This window comes from Somniosus microcephalus, chromosome 1 (genome assembly GCF_052327205.1).
Source record: "Somniosus microcephalus isolate GS21.2 chromosome 1, FLI_Smic_1.0, whole genome shotgun sequence".
In the NCBI taxonomy this organism is placed as follows: Eukaryota; Metazoa; Chordata; class Chondrichthyes; order Squaliformes; family Somniosidae; genus Somniosus; species Somniosus microcephalus.
This window is the reverse complement of record NC_140987.1, coordinates 21,941,055-21,960,262: the sequence shown is the minus strand read 5'-3', so window position 1 is coordinate 21,960,262 and position 19,208 is coordinate 21,941,055. Positions and strand designations below refer to the sequence as shown.

The window sequence follows — 19,208 nt, the reverse complement described above, 5'->3', positions numbered from 1 at the left end:
CAAAATGTGCATGTTTGGCCTTTGGAATCATTGCTGCCTTGGCCGGCTATAGGGGTTGCGGGTTGCTTTCCATCATGTTGTTCCATGCCAGAAGCCATTTCCTGAGTAGGGGCCTAGAAGCAGCTTGCTATCAGTCTTTGACGGACGGCCCTTGCAGTCTCAACATTGTGGGCCTCCCTCCTGCCTTGGTGCTGCTGCTGATCATCCTCCTCCTCCTCTTCCTCCTCCTCCTCTGGTGGTGCACCAAGGCCTGGTGGCATTGGCTGGGTCCTGAGGATTGCAAGGTTATGAAGAATGCAGCAAACAACTATGAAGAGGGAGACTCGCTCAGGCGAGTACGGCAGGGCTCCTCCCGAGTGGTCCGGACAGCGGAACCGTTGCTTGAGCACGCTGATCATCTGCTCAATGATGTTCCTGGTGGCAAGATGGCTCTCATTGTACCACAGCTCAGCGGGGGTGTTGGGGGTTATGGAGCGGTGTCATCAGCCAGGTGCAGTGAATAACCCTTGTCCCCGAGGAGCCAACTAATTGGCTGATGCGCTGCCTGGAAAAGCTCTGGCACACCAGTCTGGCGCAGGATGAAAGCATCATGGCTGCTGCCAGGATAGCGGGCATTGACAGCGAATATCAGCTGTCTGTAGTCACAGACCAACTGGACATTTAAGGAGTGGAACCCCTTGTGGTTTCGGAAAACCTCTGCATTCTCATGCGGTGCCCGCAATGCCACATGCGTCCAGTCAATGGCGCCCTGCACCATGGGGAAGCCCGCTATCCTCGCAAAGCCAAATGCGCGCTCATGCTGTTTGGCCCGGGTCATCGGGAAAGCGATGTACTGGCGTCTCCTTTTATAGAGGGCATTTGTGACCGCCCCGATACAGCAATGGGCCGTGAACTGGGAGATATTGGCGATGTCCCCAGTAGCTGCTTGAAAGGAGCCAGTGGCATAAAAATTCAAAGCCACTGTGACCTTCACTGCCACCGACAGAGGCGTCCTGGTCCTCAGTTGAGGCTGCAGATCTGGCTGCAGTAGGTGGCAGAGCTCAGTGACCACCTCCTTGCTGAAGTGCAGCCTTCGCAAACACTGCTCCTCAGACAAATGAATGTAGGAGAATTGTTCCCGGAATACCCTGGGAGGGTAAGGCCTCCAGTGCAGAGGCCTGTTGGCCCTCCTCCCTCTGGCCATGATTGCCACTCTCTCTCTGCGTCTCTAATGCCTCCGATTCTGCAGGCGCAGGCGACACCCCGAATCAGTGCAGCCCCCATAGTCTCTTGACAATCAAAGTAATGAAGGTCAAATCCAAAAGTACCTGAAAAGTGCTGCTCAGTAGCCAAAACTACTTCACACAGTGTTGACTCTCTCTCTCTCTGTCTGTCAGAATGAGTGGTGCAAAAATGTCTCCCACAAAAAAAGGCAGGAAGAGGGCGGCTTTAAATAGCGCTCCCCCTGCCCCTTACCGACTGGAAAACGTTCCAGTCTCCCTGTCATTGATTGCGGCAGGCGGAAAGGAAGGGGGCGCCACTCAATATCTGGTCCGGGGCACCACTGGGGCGTTGCACGTTCGACTGACGTCACGATCTACGGGCGCAGGAGATCGGGGCAGTAGAGTTCAGCGCTGCCGCAAAAACTCTGGTCAATTTCGCGAGTGGCCCAAACATCGCCACGCCCGGTCGCTAGTTGCGTTGCGCCCCATTAGCGCCCTCTTAGGGCGCTATGAATTTTTCCCCCATAAGATTCTGAGGGGGCTGGACAGGGTAGATGCTGAGAGGATGTTTCCCCTCGTCAGGGAATCTAGAACGAGGGGGCATAGTCTCAGAATAAGGGGTTGCCCATTTAAGACGGAGATTAGGAGGAATTTCTTCTCTCAGAGGGTTGTGAATCTTTGGAATTCTTTACCCCAGAGAGCTGTGGAGGTGAAGTCATTGAATATATTCAAGGCTGAGATAGACAGATTTTTGAGCAACAGGGGAACAAGGGTTATGGGGAGCGGGCGGGAAAGTGGAGTTGAGGCCAAAATCGGATCAGCCATGATCTCATTAAATGGAGGATCAGGCTCGAGGGGCCGAATGGCCTGCTCCTGTTCCTGCTCCTATTTCTTATGTTCGTTAGTCTGCTCGCACACATCCCCATATGCAAATGAAAAAATATTAAGCTTGTAGAACTCTCCATTATTGTAATCAGGACAGCTCTACTCAAATCACAGTATGAACTACTGACCCCAGCACTGTGACTCAGTACAAACAAGGTCTTACGTTTTGCTAACCATGCAATTATATGTTTCAGCCAACCAGAACACACACATTTCTTCCAGATTTGACTAATATTATGTACGTCAATACTACTAGACTTGGTACTTTTGCTTAAGATTCTATGTAATTACATTTATGTAATGAAGATCTTCTCCACTGCATGGAAGTCAGAACAAATTTCATAAAGAAAGTCTCTACAGTTAAGTAGAAAATGTAATTATTTTCAACATTTATGCATTATTTTACAAACTTTCTATGACAAGAAATATTGATTTAAATAGACGAACAAGGACAGAAAAAAGCCGCTGAAAGAAACCAACATGTTTGGCAAAGTTGCATCCCGAGTTTGTTTTCTGTAGTTCTTTGCATTTCTTTTTCTACTAGGCAGGATTTTAGTAAGATCAGTGTAAGAGAGAATAAGTACTAGGTAGTGAAGATCCTTTAAATAGAGATGGATGCATTTCTTCCCTTTGTGACACAGGCAGTAAATTATTAAAGGTCTTGCTTCTCTTGTATCTTGTTGAAAATAAATTGGAAATCGTTCAAGTGGAACATATTTTTCAAAAACATAACCAATAAAATCTGACTACTCCTAGTTTCTAAAAGTGATGAACTAATTATAACGATATCTGACGCTAAGCTAATGAGATCACAAAGGCTCCCACTGCAACCAATTCTTATAGTTGTTACTCTGTTATGTTGACCAAGTTTCATTTTGACGGCTCCTAAAATTAGTATCCTTGGACATTTAACATTATATTTTTAATATTCATCCAATGCAATTAAATTTTAGTATCTTAAAGACAGGCATTAATTACAGACACACAGTATCCATCTGTGCAGTGCGAGTCCACAGACCTGGTTAATTAGGCACAATAGATGAATAATTTAGGCTCATCTGATGCCCTAAGACATGCTTTTGTCCTAATTCACCACATACCAAACTTCAGAAATCAACTCAACCAGAACCAGCAGAAACTTGCCTGGATAATGGCACTTATTCTGACGAGAACATTTCTCCCAAATGCAAAAATATGCTCAAAACTGCAGAGTGGCCACACTATGAAAATGAAGATCAAATTTTCCAAAGGGCCTTGAAAAGTGCAAAAAAAATGACTAATTATGCATAATTGAACTGTGAGCAAACTTTTGTACGGTAAACACAACCCAGATGAATAAACATTCTGTTCCCTAAATGAGTACTACGTTATTAAATAATGATTAAACATTTATATTAAGATACCCACAAAATTATGCACCATTTATCATAGACTTTTCAAGGAAAACAGCTGTCAAGACTTCAGCCATGATTAAACTAGGGCTGTTATAATGCTAGTTTTCCTGTTTTAGTTTGATTTCATGCGCTAGATTAGATAGTGTACTATTAGTTCTAATCCCTGTTCCCCAACCATGCTTTCCCAAATCAGTTCTCACTTCCTCCACTCCAAACACACACATACCCAAAACAGAAGCTTTATTGTAGAGCACGTCTAAATGCAGAATTTCTAATGAAGCTGCACGACCTGATTCATTGAGATTATGAACTGGACAATGCCCAGTTCAAGTGGTTGCATCACCTTAATTGCTGACAGCGTTTACAGTTATGAAGAGAGACTTGAGAAGTTAGGGCTGTTTTATTCCCCGCATTATAGCAGAGAAATTTAAAGGTGATCTGACAGAGGTTTATGAAAGTAATACGGCACAATTTTAAAGGTAATCCTAAAATAATTAAAGGGAAAACTAGAATTTTTTTTTTTAAACAAACAATACTGTGGTTAGAATGTGGAATCCTCTCACAACCCACGTTGAAAGGGTTTTTAGAAAACTGCTTGGGAATTTGCGCACAGCAAGCTCCCACAAACAGCAATGTGATAATGCCCAGATAATCTGTTTTGGGAAAGAGGAATGTTAAAGGCGCTATGGGGAGGATGCAGGAGATAACTAGGTGGCTCAAGTAAATAAAAACACCAGTACAGACTTGAAAGAAAGACTTGCATTTATATAGCACCTTTCACGACCACCAGTAGTCCCAAAGCACTTTACAGCCAATGAAGCAATTTTTGAAGTGTAGTCATCACAAGTGTAGAAAACACGGCAGCCAATTTGCGCACAGCAAGCTCCCACAAACAGCAATGTTGATTGAGGGATAAATTGGCCAGGACACTGGGGATAACTCCCCTGTTCTTCTTTGAAGAAATGCCATGGGATCTTTTACATCCACCTGAGAGAGCAAATGGGGCCTCAGTTTAATGTCTCATCTGAAAGACGGCACCTCCAACAGTGCAGCGCTCCCTCAGTACTGCACTGGAGTGTCAGCCTAGATTTTTGTGCTCAAATCTCTGGAGTGGGACTTGAACCCACAACCTTCTGACTTAGAGGCAAGGGTGCTGCCAACTGAGCCACGGTTGAAACTTGATGGGTCAAATGGTCCGTTTCTGTGCTGTCACATTATATGATTCAATAAAAGCATATCCTAAAAGCAGGATTACCATAAGTGAACCAGAAAAAACATCTTCTGAAGGCATTTATTCAACATTCATTCTTAAGACCTCAGAATGTCCTCCAAGTAAAAAAATAAGTTATTAGATTAATTTGTCAGTAACAAATATACACATTTCTTGCACAAAATTATACTCAAAACAAAACTGAAAAGATTCCAAGGCTCAAAATGAGTACCTATATTTCCAGCAAAAGGCAATGCCTGTCATGACACTGTGCAATGGACCAGTGAAAAAACTGCAAAAGCTATACAGAGGTTTCATACCAGCTGCCAAAAGCTGAGCGTCAATGGTTTTGTACTAAAACGCCACAAGAGAAAAATTGCATTTGAACCAATCTGAAAGAAAGACATGCATCTCTATAGCACCTTTCACGACCTCATGACATCCCAAAGTGCTTTACAGCCAATGAAGTACTTTTGAAGTGTAGTCACTGTTGTAATGCAGGAAACAAGGCAGCCAATTTGTGCAAAGCAATGTGATAATGACCAGATAATCTGTTTTAGTGATGTTGATTGAGGGATAAATATTGGCCAAGACACCGGGGAGAACTCCCCTGCTCTTCTTCGAAATGGTGCCATGGGATCTTTTACATCCTCCTGAAAGAGTAGACAGGGCCTCAGTTTGGCGTCTCATCCGAAAAACGGATGAGATGTTATATGCTTCAACACTCTGCGCTTCACCTCTTGTGCAATACTTCATTCAAATTGTTCCCACAACCAGTACTTGAGCCTGGTGCTAGTTGCTTAAATACTCCAGACAGGAATCATATTTGAAAGGAAAAACAAATCTATAGTTGTAATTATCTACAATTATTGTACGGAAGGTGTTTACAGTTTAAATATTCAATATTTCTCTTGCCGAAAATTTTAAATGATGTTCTGCCATAGACATCTTCTCGTCTTCGGTAGAATCAGTTGCTGCCATAGCAGTCTAAGCATCTTACTTTTATGGGAGTTGGCTCAGACCGCCCTATTAATACTTGTACGATAGTGTGACCTGCGGGTCTAACAATGGAGCCCCTTGAGACCTAAACTGGACATCCGAGTCTTTTGCTTGTATATTTCTTCAATCTCTCCAATAGCGAGGCTTGGTATAAGCAGCTTTATTCCACAGCAAGGTGAGTGTACAGAGCAACAGTTATGATCAAGTCTACTTACTTCAATCAGTAAAACTTATCCACGCAATTATTATATAAAAATAATGAATATGCTCTGCCGCCCTACTTCAGTTGGTCCTCTTGAAGAATAACTCTTCATTCTGTCCTGCTGTCCAGGGGAGAACGTTTGCTCCCCGTAATCTTGTCTCTTCTGGGAATTTTTACCCCATCAACTCTGCTGCAAAAACTAGCCTTTTAGGTATCTGTCTTTCTCTCTTCTTACCCTCTGCTTCATGGAAAACTTTCCCCTGCAAATCACTGTCTAACACAAAGGGGAAAAGATGCTTTCTGATTTGCCAGACGCGCTAACAAATCATTTATTGTTTAGTGCCTTGGGAAAACAATTTCCATTTAGTGTAACAACCATCCTCTTTGTTTTAAACTTGGCAAGAATTCACGTTACTTTTAAAACCAAGCATTAAGAGTGACTCTTCTTTCAAATCCTCAGAGGGAAAATGGTCAAAAAAATTGATACTATTGCACACTGCTGAAATCCTAGAAACAACACTAAAAACCTGGAAATATTAGTTTTTATTATCGGATCAATCATTTTTACTCTAGACCAGATTTATGCCAAATAGTGTTCCTGAAATTCAGTGATTTGGCATTTTTTATTTCACGCCCTGCTGCTGTAGTAGACTGCCTAACTTGGTAAAATATCTGGTTTCGCTGTGAAATACCAGCAGAATTTAATGTGGATCATCATTTTTTGGTACCTGTTCCATCAGACAGCTATTTCCACCCCCCCTCCCAATTATTTATAAAACTGCAACTCCATACTAAACAACTACTGGGATAACAATCACCTTTTTTAGTGGTTCAGTGAAGGATATTATTAGATATATAGACATCTCATAGCCTGGAAAACACATTTGGCAACACGAGACGTGCATACAATCTGTCTTACAAAACAAAGATCAAGCAGAACTAAAGAAAGCTGAAGGTCAAGTTCAAGGTTTCCCCGTATTTGGCAAACTATAAATAAGTCCCATTATTTAGTTGAAGAAGAAAAATTGAAGTATGGAAACTGCCAATAGTGTGCAGTTATCCTGTCATTTTTGCATTGCTATTTTCCACTTTTAAGTAACACAAAAATGTCAGTATTGCTCTGGACTTGGGTTTTGATCTGACTGAAACAACAGTGAGACGCCCGCAGGAAGACTATTTTACTTCCCTGGGCTTGCAGGGAGCAGAACTCCAGCTCCATATTAGGCAAGGTGCAAGAAATGTTCAAGGGGGTCTGATGGACTCATGGATGCTTTAACAACTTAAGCAGAGCATTTCTTTAAATATTCTGAAAATGCAGCTGTTCATATCCGTGCTCTGGAAACGTGGGCTCACATTTGCAGAATTCTTGATGGAAAGAGTGGAATTCATAACCAGATAATATAACAGGGATCATCACTGCTGCAAAACGTGCTCTTTAGCTACCAGTCAGACCAGTAATGCAATATGACTACAGCTTGAAACGCAGTTTCTAAGGAGGATTTTGGAAACAAATCTGACCATCTTCCCGCCCACAATGGCATAATATTCAATTATATCTTAAATGTTACCACCCAATTCATCACCACCACACAGAGAATTTCAGACTGTGGCTAGCCTCTTCAGCCAAGAATAAAAGCACGTTCTAAAACACATTTTAAAGTTGCTGAACAAGAAAGAGACCCTGGATATGTCTCATTATATTCTTTTCATGTCAATTACATAATTTACATGCAGTGGATACGTCAATTTCTTGCAATGCATTATAGAGTTCATGTAAACTCCATGTCATTTCATGGCAGTGTTTTAATACGCCTGGTCGACATGGAGTAAAGATTATGCAACAATGCCTGTAGTGCACGTAAAGACTTTGGCGCACTACAGATGCAGTATCTTCAGTATGTACGCACATACCATGGACACCCTGCTTCCGTCAGCCGACTTCACAGCGACTTAAAGCCTTTGTAAACGCTTTTTACTGCAAAGGGAAGATAAATCAACTTTAAGGTAAGGTCGACGTATTCTGTAGCATGTAAAGAGTAGTGTAATTGTTTTGAATTATTACAAGCACATGCAACAAGCTAGCTGAAGCCCAAACTGGATGAATGATCGTTTCATGCTTGCAATTAGGAGGTAACTTTGGTAGCTGCAAAGGATAAAATTGAAACATGCTCTCTCAGCATTCTTAAAAACAAATTCTGTGAAGCAAAAAAAAAAATCAATTCTACTGTGCACCTTTGACAACTTACCAGAGACATCTTACTGCAAAAAAAGAGCATACTATGCACGAACAAATCACATTCATGTTATGGTGACACACCCTTACCTTTTTGTCTTTGCTTTTCTTGTTATTTTGTTGTATCCCAAACATTTTTTCCATCCCAAACAATTTACTTGTCAGCTCGTTCTTTTGAGCTACAACGCGAAAAGGCTGGCCTAAACCACTTCCAACTCTATACTTTTCGGTCTGAATCTTGCTCATTGGAGGGGGAAGATCCTGCTTCAGTGTACTACAGTTAACACTGGACAGTCCGTCTGTGGATTCTGCATAGGATTCCTGGTCACTGCTGCTACAGTACTGCCAGTCCTTACGGATATGAAGGGGAAGCCATCTTGGAGTTGCACAAGGAGCACTGTTCACTATATCGGATTTCTTCGCTGAAGTAAACACAGACCATGGAGACGTTCCCGGAACATCAAGCCGAGCAGAAGGACCCAGGTGTCTGTTACCATTATGCAAAGAGCAATCACTCTGTGCCAACTCTGAAAGTCGAGGTGGGTGGAATTTGCTTTCCAGGTCCGGACGACAGCCATTCCACTGAGAAGTACCTTGCATCTGCCCTTTACCTTGTATATTACCCCAGGCACCATTGGGGACATGTTTGTTTGAGTTGGTCCCCAGATCAACAACTAAAACCCTACTACTCTTTTCCTCCTGACTATAGCATCCAATTCCACTATCACTGTTACTCCCAGTACTATTGTTCTGCTGGCCATCAGATATGTCCCCATCAAGAAAAGCTCTTGCCCGCATACTTTCAAATGACTCCCCCATGTCCTTGTACAACACAGATACAAACTGAAGAACAGGCTGAGAGGAAGGGGGGAACTCCAAGCAGCCACTGGTATCTGGATCTGGTGTGCACTCAATACCAAAACGCCTAGCAATACCCTGGTGAATTTTGTGCTGGCAGAGATCTGGGTCTACCATGAAGACATGACATGAAGTCCGCAGTCCACCTTCATTTTCATCAGCAAGGCTATGGTCATCAGACATCTGCATGGTGACCAGTCCAAAGAATCTTCTGTCATCAGGGCACACAGCACTGAAGGCCAACTTTTCTGCGGGGTACACAGCTAGAACAGCATTTTTGTCATTGAAAAGCTTGATGCAGTCATGCATTATCTTCATTAGGACAAGTGAATGAATCTTCTGCTCAGCCCGCAAGCGTCGCATGCAACCACGGATGGCCTGTAAGCTATCATTTTCCAGATTTGAACTTGTTGAAGGCAATTCTATGGAACCCAAGTAGCCTACTATCATCCCAACATTCAAAATGCTCGCATCTAGAACAAATCCATCTTGGTTTTCAAGGCCATTGACAAAAACAGAGTCATCATTCAACACCTTCATTACTTCTTCTTCAGAAAGTGAATTGTGGTTTGTTTTTGCACTTCCACCTCTGGTCGGAAATCCACTGACTTTTTCAGTGACTTGTCTTTGTTGCTGTATACAGTTCCTACCACATTTGGTAGAATTACTGGGATTGTCAAAAAGCATTTTAAAAATGCCACCTGACTGTACATCAGCAACAACCTTTTCAGCTCTGTTTAGACCCAGTATTTTTGACTTTGGCTTATTGTTCATCCATGCCACTTTGCCTTCATTGAAATAAAGTTCTTCATCGCTAGAGCCTGTATCGGAGTGGTTACTACCCTCAGCAATAACAAGCCGTAGTACTCCTGTGCATTGTCCTATCAGTTTCACAACATCTTCGTGAGAGGCTTTAGAGACATTAATGTCATTGACACTAAGTATGCGATCGCCAGATCGAAGCCCAACATAATGTGCTGGGCTTCCTTTCAAAATGCAGCTAAGCACGCAAGGAGCTTGTCCAGAAAGAGTGAATCCATATCCAGTTCTTCCTCTAGCAATATCTACATTCCTCATCCGAAGGGAAGGATTGTTGCTTGAACGACGTTTCACTTGATCAGCTTGTCTATGCATTGTTTATATTCCTATTACAGAACAATACTAAACTTGACACATTATTGAAATGGTCTGGGACCGATCAGTTGAGTGTTTCAGGAAAAAGTTCATCGTAGCCATGTCTTTAAATGCCACTCTAGCTCATGCAAACTGGCCCAATAAAACATCTGAAAGGGAAAAAAGTATATATCAAACCAGTTCCACATATGCTATAGCTAGGAAAGACAAATGACTTTTATTTTTGACGTAAATTCTTAATTTAGAATCAATTTGAGATTCCATTCACAGCAGGTTTCTAATACAAGACTGTCCTTTCATTTGGGAGGCCTTTTGGTTTTTGGAGAAAAGTTGTCAAAAATAAGCGAGTAGAACATTCTGATTTACATGAGAATTTCATATTAATTTAGCAGTTTTTGACCTTTGTGCTCTTGAACAATGTGCATCTGGGCTGGTGCACATCTATTAATTGGAATATACAGCAACAATTTATCCCATTAGAGAAGTTGCACTTTCAGAATTTGGCCTTGTATACAAGACAGGTGGAATACTAAATTCATAGAAGAGACATTTTTTAAAATCCTCATCACGATAGTTTTTGGAGGCTGAGTGTAAACAAATAGTGCTTTGTAGAAGAAAATGCAGGGCAATTCCATTCCATTTATTGTGAAGAACTTACAAAATGTTGTGTTCCATCACCACAAAAAGCAAAACATTTTTAAAGTATACAGTAGTTTAGAAAAACTTCCACAGAACACCGTAGAAAATGGTTAATTTTCAATAAAGTATTGTAAATATACGCAATAGAAAACTTAAACTTCCACAGAACTCTTACAAAATCGGTTGCATTCATGTTATCAATTTAAATCTTATTCTAATAAAAATGGCCCAAAAACTTTTATAGTGACCATACTAATTAAATACATCAATCTTCTGTAATATTTTAATAGCAAATGAACCCTTGCTTCATTTTTAAGTATAATTTTTAACAGCGATGATCCACCCAAATTCATATTAATTCAAAAACTCTATGTCCCCATCTATATATCCATATATATTTAAGCAAGTACTGTATAAATACAACAGCTGCCAAGAACTACAAATAACCTCTCGAGTTAAAGAATTAAATCCCCAAGCGTCCCCATCACTTTCGGAATTAAAATTGACCAGATTCCCAATCTATTTATCAAGGGTGGGAGGGGGGGGGGTGGAAACCTAGCCAATAAACAGTATAGTACAGTTGGGAACTTTGTATTCTTAAAGATACCCCCACAATAGCGTTTACACCCAAAAAAAAAGCAATCAAACTGCATCCGGAGAAGAGACAGGACCTGAGGTCGCGTCTGGACAAGGCTCACTTGCTTTAACTACAGGGGTTGTTTGGATTTACAGTAGGTCGGGCGCGGTTCATCTTTATCGGATCGATATATTTTTTTAAAAACCTACCTACACACAGTTTGACTTTTTTTAACCGTTGTGTTTAGGCGCTAAAGATAAGGATATGGATTTTCAGGCATCACACCCAAAATAAAAAGCCGGACAAAAATGAGATTACCCCACCCCCCCTCCTTCCCAAAAATGATGGGGGGGGGGTTCCTTTTCTTTGCGTGGCACAACACATAAAATGCTTTAAAAAACACAGTCGCACAATGTTGAATGAGAATAGGACGCGTAACAATGGAATGCATTTTCCCAAACCTTTTTTTTACGTACCGAACGCATCTTGTTGCTCACCCGCTGTAGATCCAATCCATAATATGCACTTGCATCTGACATCCGTGCTCTAGATGGGAGTCTGTTCCCTTGGGGGGGCACTTCAAATGCTCTCAACTTTTGGAAACTTTTCTCCCTTTTTTTTTCTTCCTCCCCTCCCGCCGAGGTTAAAAAGAAAACTTGCTCCTCTGCAAGAGGTGGTAGGGAGGGGGCGGGGCCAAGGCGCGCACCCTAACTCGGCGGCGGACGCAATCGGCCAATGAGCGGCGCCGGTTAGTGTTTCGGCGGCGTCGCTAAGGGCAACCGCGATTCCGATTGGAGCAGCCGCCTGTCAGTCACTCACCCTCGAAGTCCCCGCCCCCTCTCCTCTCTATCAGGTTTGACGGACCGTCGGGTTTCTTTTAATAAAGGAGAAGGGAGAGAATGTGTGTGAAGTTTAACCTGACCAGCATATTGTAGATTTTAAAACTACAGCCGCAAAACTTTTTGCAAAAGTCGTTGTCTTATTAGACATTTTTTGGGGGAGTATTTCTTTTTTCCACTTTACCGCTCTCTTTTTTTAAAAAGCATTCCATTGCTCCGCAACCGTTGTCAACTCAAAACAAAAATAGGAAATAAAAAAAAATTAGCTGGAAAACAATCGGATCTGAGCAGCAACAACAACAAGAACAAAAGAACTATTACCTCTGATCCTAACGGTATAATCGTTAAAAAAAAAATTTGGGGGGGTAATAAAACTTTTCTCAGCTTGGGAAAAATAAAAATCACTCGATGCATCGAACTCATTTGAAGTAATAAATATATAAAAACAAAAATGCGCGTTAAAAAAAAATTTTGGTCATAAAACTTTTCTCAGTTTGGGAAAAATAAAAATCACTTGATGCGTCGAAGTCATTTGAAGTAATAAATATATAAAAACAAATCTTTCGACCGGCTTTTTGTTAGGGGTTTGTCTTTTTTTAGTGTGAGGCTCATTCCTAAGCCTGGGGCGGTTGAAGCCGTTAATTTCCTTTTTTGAAAGGGAAAAATGGAACGTCTGTCGGTTGAGAGCGCGCTCCGGGTGCCCGCGCCTCTCTCTCACTCTCGCGCGCGCGCGTGCACACGCTCGGGCTCTCGCTCTCCACCAAGAACAAGCTGGTCACCGCGTCACGTGAGCGGCTTCGGGCTCGCCAGCCGCGCGCGCGCGCGCCAGAGAGACAGAGCGCGCACACGCTCCACCACTACCACCCGTCAAGACAAAGAGATTGGTTTCACGACAGAAAATGCTGGAAAAACTCAGCAGGCCAGGCAACATCCGTGGAGAGAAATTAGAGTCAACGTTTCAGGTCAAAACCCTTTGTCAAGACTGGTTTCCCCTGCCCGCCCCACCACAACTTTTTTTTGGATTGTCTATGTCTACTGCGAAAAGAAAGACAGAGGGAACTTTGCTATAGTGGCATTCACGACGCCCTTTACAACCCAATCCGAGGACTTTCTTTTTCTGAGGTACGGTCACTCCTGTTGTAACGTAGCGAAAGGCTGCAGCCAATTTGCGCACAGCAAGCTCCCGCAGAAACACAGCAATGCGATGAAAGAAAGAAAGACTTGCCTTGCACGACCACCAGACGTCTCAAAACGCTTTACAGCCAGTGAAGTACTTTTGGAGTGTAGTCACTGTTGTAATGTGGGGGCAGCCAATTTGCACACAGCAAGCTCCCACAAACAGCCATGTGATAATGACCAGATAATCCTGTATTTTTTATGTTATAGTGGCATTCACGACGCCCTTTACAACCCAATCCGAGGACTTTTTTTCCGAGGTGCGGTCACTCCTGTTGTAACGTAGCGAAAGGCTGCAGCCAATTGGCGCACAGCAAGCTCCTGCACAAACACAGCAATGCGATGAAAGAAAGACAGACTTGCCTTGCAGACCACCGGACGTCTCAAAGTGCTTTATAGCCAATGAAGTACTTTTGGAGTGTAGTCACTGTTGTAATGTGGGATAGGCGGCAGCCAATTTGCGCACAGCAAGCTCCCACAAACAGCCATGTGATAATGACCAGATCATCCTGTTTTTTTTTAAAGTTATGTTGATTGAGGGATAAATATTGGCCAGGACACCGGGGAGAACTCCCCTGCTCTTCGAAATAGTGCCATGGAATCTTTTACGGCCACCCGAGAAGGCAGTCTTGGCCTCGGTTTTACGTCTCGTCTGAAAGACGGCGCCTCCAACAGTGCAGCGCTCCCTCAGTACGGCACTGCGAGTGTCAGCCTAGATTTTTGTACTCAGCTCTCCATACCAGGACTATGAACCCACAACCTTCTGACCAGAGGTGAGGGTGCTACCCACTGAGGCATGGCTGACACACAGCAAGATCCAGGAATGGGATCCTTACAACACACATCCATGGTTTACCACACTGTTATGTATGCTATGATGATTTTTTTTTTTTACTTGCCTTTGATGAAGGGTATTTATTTTGATGGGACTAAATAAGGAGAAACTGTTTCCACTGGCAGGAGGTTTCGGTAACCAGAGGACACGGATTGAAGGCGATTGGCAAAAAGAACCAGAGGTGATGCGAGGGGGAAAAAAAACATTTTTACGCAGCGAGTTATAATGATCGGGAATGCGCTGCCTGACAGGAAGCAGATTCAATAATAACTTTCAAAAGAGAATTGGATAAATACTTGAAAAGCAAAGCATTGCAGGGCTCTGGGGAAAGAGCAGGGGAGTGGGACTAATTGGATCGCTCTTTCAAAGAGCCGGCACAGGCACAATGGGCCGAATGACCTCTTTCTGTGCTGTATCATTCTATGATTTGTTCTTCTGTTATCACCCCTCAGCCAATGTCTCAAAGTACTGTGTATACCGTAAGTTATGTTGATGTAGGGTAACTGGTTATGTGGTTAAGCAAGGTAGCCATTTTGCACAGAGCAAGACCCCCTCTACGTGCAATGGGGTGAATTAGCTGTTCTTAGTGCTGCTGGTTGAAGGAGGAATGTTGGCCAGGATATTGGAAGAATCCCCTGCTCATCTTCAAATAAAGAGATCGGGAACATGCCTGCATGACCCATCAGAATAGACAGGCATAGCCTCGGTTTAATAAACCAACCACGGGAGCTGCCAGTGTGCGGCCAAATGTTTGGAGGAACATTTTGGAATGGGTCCACTACCAAAGCTGAGCATGACTACAACAGAACATCCACAGCAACGTACATTTATATCGCACGTTTAACGTAGAAAAACGTCTAGAGATACTTCACACAGGCGTATGCGGGGGGGGGGGGGAATGGATGCTGAGCCATAGGAGGAAATATTAGGAGGCGATCAAAGGCTTGTTCAGGGGGGGTGAGTTTTAAGCAAAACTTTTCCTTGTACAAGACCTAAGTCAGGCCACACTTGGGATACTGTGTCCAGTTTTGGTTTCCTCACATGGTGGGTGATATTGAGGCTTTGAAGAGGACGCAGAGGAGGGCCACTAGACTAAGTCCCAGTCTAAAGCATCTTAGTTATCACAATAGGCTAAGAGAGTTGGGACTCTACACTTTAGAGAAGCGTAGACCGGAGGGGGGGGGGGGGGGGTGGCGGTGATCTGATTGAGGTTTACAAGATAATGAAGGGGTGTTCCAGCTGACAGTTTGTTTCAATTAAGTAGGTTAGGGAGGACCAGGGGGTCACAACTTTAAGTCGTATATGGCTAGATCTAGGTTAGGTGTCAGGAGGTGGTACTTTTCCCAGAGACTAGTGGACCTCTGGAACAGGCTGCCGTCTCATGGGGTGGACGCGGACTTGCTGAATTCCTTAAAGCGAGAGCTGGACCTGTTATAACAACAGAAAACGCTGGAAAAACTCAGCAGGCCAGGCAGCATCCGTGGAGAGAGAAACCGAGTTAACGTTTCAGGTCGATGACCCTTCGTCAGAATTGACCTGTTATCACAATAGGCTAAAAGAGTTGGGACTCTACACTTTAGGAGAAGCGTAGACCTGGGGGGGGGGGGGGGTCTGATTGAGGTTTACAAGATAATTGGACCTGTTTCTGGCTGGGGCGGAGATCACCTCTTACAGAAGGTAAGTACTGCAGGAAATTCAGGGCCAGAGTGATCTCCTGGACTAGTTTCAATCATCTAGATGGCTTGCAGAGGAATTTCCCAGATTTTTTTCCCCCCCAAATTGGCCTGGGTATTTTTATCGGTTTTTTTTTTTGCTTCTCCCAGATCATCATATGGTTTCGGGTGGGGTGGAGTGTATATGTTATGATATACAAGGTGTCGCAATTGTATGGGACAGGCGCGATGGACCAGATGTTCTTTACCCGCCCATCATTGTTCGTATGTTTTAAGGAGAGGGGGGAAGTGTTTAAGGAGGGAATTCCAGAATGTGGGTGCAAGGTAGCTGAAGGCATAGGCACCAATGGTGGGGCAAAGTGGGCTGCACAAGGGGCCAGAGTGAGAGGAGAGTTTGGTGGGGTTGATGTAAAGCTACAGAAGGTTACAGGGACAAAGAGGAGGGAGCCATTGAAAGATTTAAAACACAAAGGATGAGAATGTTATGTATGCATTGTATATTCAGGTAGCACCAGGTATTACAACCAAAGAACAATTACAAAAACATTTTTTGGAGAAAAAGTAAGATAAAAATTCTTTACACAGAGGGTGGTTAGAATGAGAATTTTCTGCCAGAAACCTTTTCTGCCAGTGTAATGAAATCTGTTTGTCTTGATCCTGTATTCGTTTTGCACTCATGTATATTACCCTCCCCCACTGTGTATAGTTTCACTTCCTCTTTCCCGACTAACCTGGGAGGTTCCAGGTCTTGGCTCTTGGCTCCGCCCCTGACTTCTCTTACATAAAGATCCCAGGATCTGTATGACTCATTCCTGTGAACCAGTCGGCGTGTTGAGATGTTAGCTCTGATCTTAGTGATTAAAAGCCAACTTGTTTAAGTCTATAACTTCTAGTTTTGTGGTTATTGAAGGCCCATCAATTTTAATCACTAAAGAATACTAGGATGGATCGACTCCTAAAACCAGAGCGTCTGGACTTGGATCCACATTCTGACGAAGCATCAAATCAATTTGGACACTGGCTCAAATGCTTCGAACTCTTTGCGGGGGCCTCATCCGCTAGCGAGGTAGATAAACTGAGTCTACTGACTACTAGCGTAAGTCATCGGATTTATTCGTTCATCCGGGACGCCACCTCTTACACAGAGGCCATCACTATCCTGAAGGCCCAATACCAGAGGCCGGTAAACGAAGTGTACGCCAGACATCTGCTGGCTACACGCAGGCAGCGACCAGAGGAATAAATGGACGATTTCTTACAGGGCCTAAAGGACCTGGTCCGGGACTGTAACTGCAAGGCCGTGACAGCCAACGCGTACTCTGACGAATTGGTCCGCGATTCCTTCATCACGGGCCTCAAATCGAATTATATCCGGCAGAGACTGCTGGAGGAGGTGGTCCTGGACTTAAAAAAGGCAGTGGCCACTGCGCGATCGCTGGACGTGGCCCAGAAAAACTCTGACTCTTATTCTTCCGGCCATGCGGCCCTCACTGCCTCGTGCGCGCCGAGGGGGCCGCCATCTTGGAATCAGTCATCTTCCCCATCCAGGTCACAGACCAGCTCTACGCCGCCGGAGTCCCCACACAGAAGTTCACCCAGGAGTCCTACTACAGCGGCAATGTCTCGAGGCCCAAAATGCTACTTCTGCGGCCAGGCCAAGCACCCCAGACAACGATGCCCAGCGAAGGACGCTACATGCTTCAAATGTAAGAAAAAGGGGCATTTTAGCAAAGTCTGCAGGGGGAATCCGATTTCCAACTCCGTCACCGCCTCGTGCGTGCCGTGCGGGCCGCCATCTTGGGATCCGCCATCTTTTCCTGACTCAATGGCCGCCCAGGGCCCAACAGTGGCTTTGATCACGGTGGATCAATCCAGGCCACACCCGTTGACAAAATCCATGATGGACATACAGGTAAACGGGAATTTAACTAAATGTTTAATTGACTGTGGGAGTACCGAGAGTTTTATCCACCCTAGCCTGGTACGGCGGCACTCATTAACGGTAACCCCTACATGGAGCAGAATTGCTATGGCTGCTAAGCCCCACACTTCGGACATTTTGGGCTACTGTGTGGTAACACTGACTGTAAAAGGCACGGACTACAAGGATTTTAAACTCCTCGTGATGCCAGAACTCTGTGTTAATGTAATCTTAGGCCTGGACTTCCAGTGCCACCACGAAAGTGTCACGCTAGCATATGGCGGGTCCCAGCCGCCACTCACAGTCTGTGGCCTATCAACCTTAAAAATCAGCCCGCCCTCTTTATTCGCTAATCTCGCTCCGAACTGTAGGCCCATAGCGACCAAAAGTAGATGGTACAGTCTGGAACACAGACACTTTATCAAGGCGGAAGTGGACAAACTCCTGCGGGAAGGCATTATTGAATGCAGTACCAGCCCGTGGCGTGCCCAAGTAGTCATAGTTAAAAATAGCGAAAAGAAACGGATGGTAATTGACTACAGCCAGACTGTTAATATTTATACCCAACTGGACGCCTACCCTTTACCCCGCATATCAGAAACGGTCAACCAGATTGCGCAATACCGAGTCTTCTCGACTATCGACCTCAAATCCACGTATCACCAGCTCCCCATTAGAACGGAGGACCGCCCATACACCGCCTTCGAGGCGAACGGGCGCCTCTACTATTTTCTCAGAGTGCCCTTCGGAGTAACAAATGGGGTCTCGGTCTTCCAACGTGTGATGGACCGCATGGTTGACGAGAATAAACTACAAGCTACCTACATCTATCTGGACAATGTCACTATCTGCGGGCACAACCAGCAAGACCACGATCTAAATCTTGCGAGATTTTTAAAAACTGCCCTAAAGCTGAATCTAACCTACAACAAAGACAAATGTGTCTTCAACACAACCCGTCTCTGTATCCTCAGCTGTGTGGTGGAAGATGGGGTAATTGGACCAGACCCTGACCGATTACGCCCCCTAAAGGAACTGCCCCTGCCACACAATCCCAAAGTTTTAAAAAGGTGCCTGGGATGTTTTTCGTATTATGCCCAATGGGTGCCCAATTACTCTGATAAGGCCCGACCCCTCATTAAATCGACGTCCTTCCCACTATCAGCTGGAGCTCGGGAGGCTTTCACCAGTATTAAACAGGACATTGAATGGGCTGCAGTGTGTGCAGTGGACGAATGCATTCCCTTTCAAGTCGAAAGCGATGCGTCAGACTTTGCCTTAGCTGCGACCCTCAATCAGGCTGGGAGACCTGTGGCCTTCTTCTCCCGAACCCTTCAGGGACCTGAAATCAGGCACTCTTCTGTCGAGAAGGAGGCACAGGCTATAGTGGAGGCAGTGCGGCACTGGAGACACTACCTAGCCGGCAAACGT

General features: G+C 44.2%; 1 protein-coding gene across 1 annotated transcript in view; it reads right to left on the bottom strand.

The window, feature by feature from the left end:
- Positions 1 to 12,814, bottom strand: part of rgs12b (regulator of G protein signaling 12b) — a 335,452-nt gene extending 322,638 nt beyond the window's left edge. The window contains exons 1-2 of the mRNA XM_085975353.1: positions 11,810 to 12,814; positions 8,216 to 10,266 (exon numbers count right to left, since the gene is read on the bottom strand). Coding sequence (XP_085831479.1) covers positions 8,216 to 10,117 — 1,902 coding nt within the window. The 5' untranslated portion in view covers positions 10,118 to 10,266; positions 11,810 to 12,814. The remainder of the gene's footprint in view (positions 1 to 8,215; positions 10,267 to 11,809) is intronic.
- Positions 12,815 to 19,208: the final 6,394 nt, after the last annotated feature.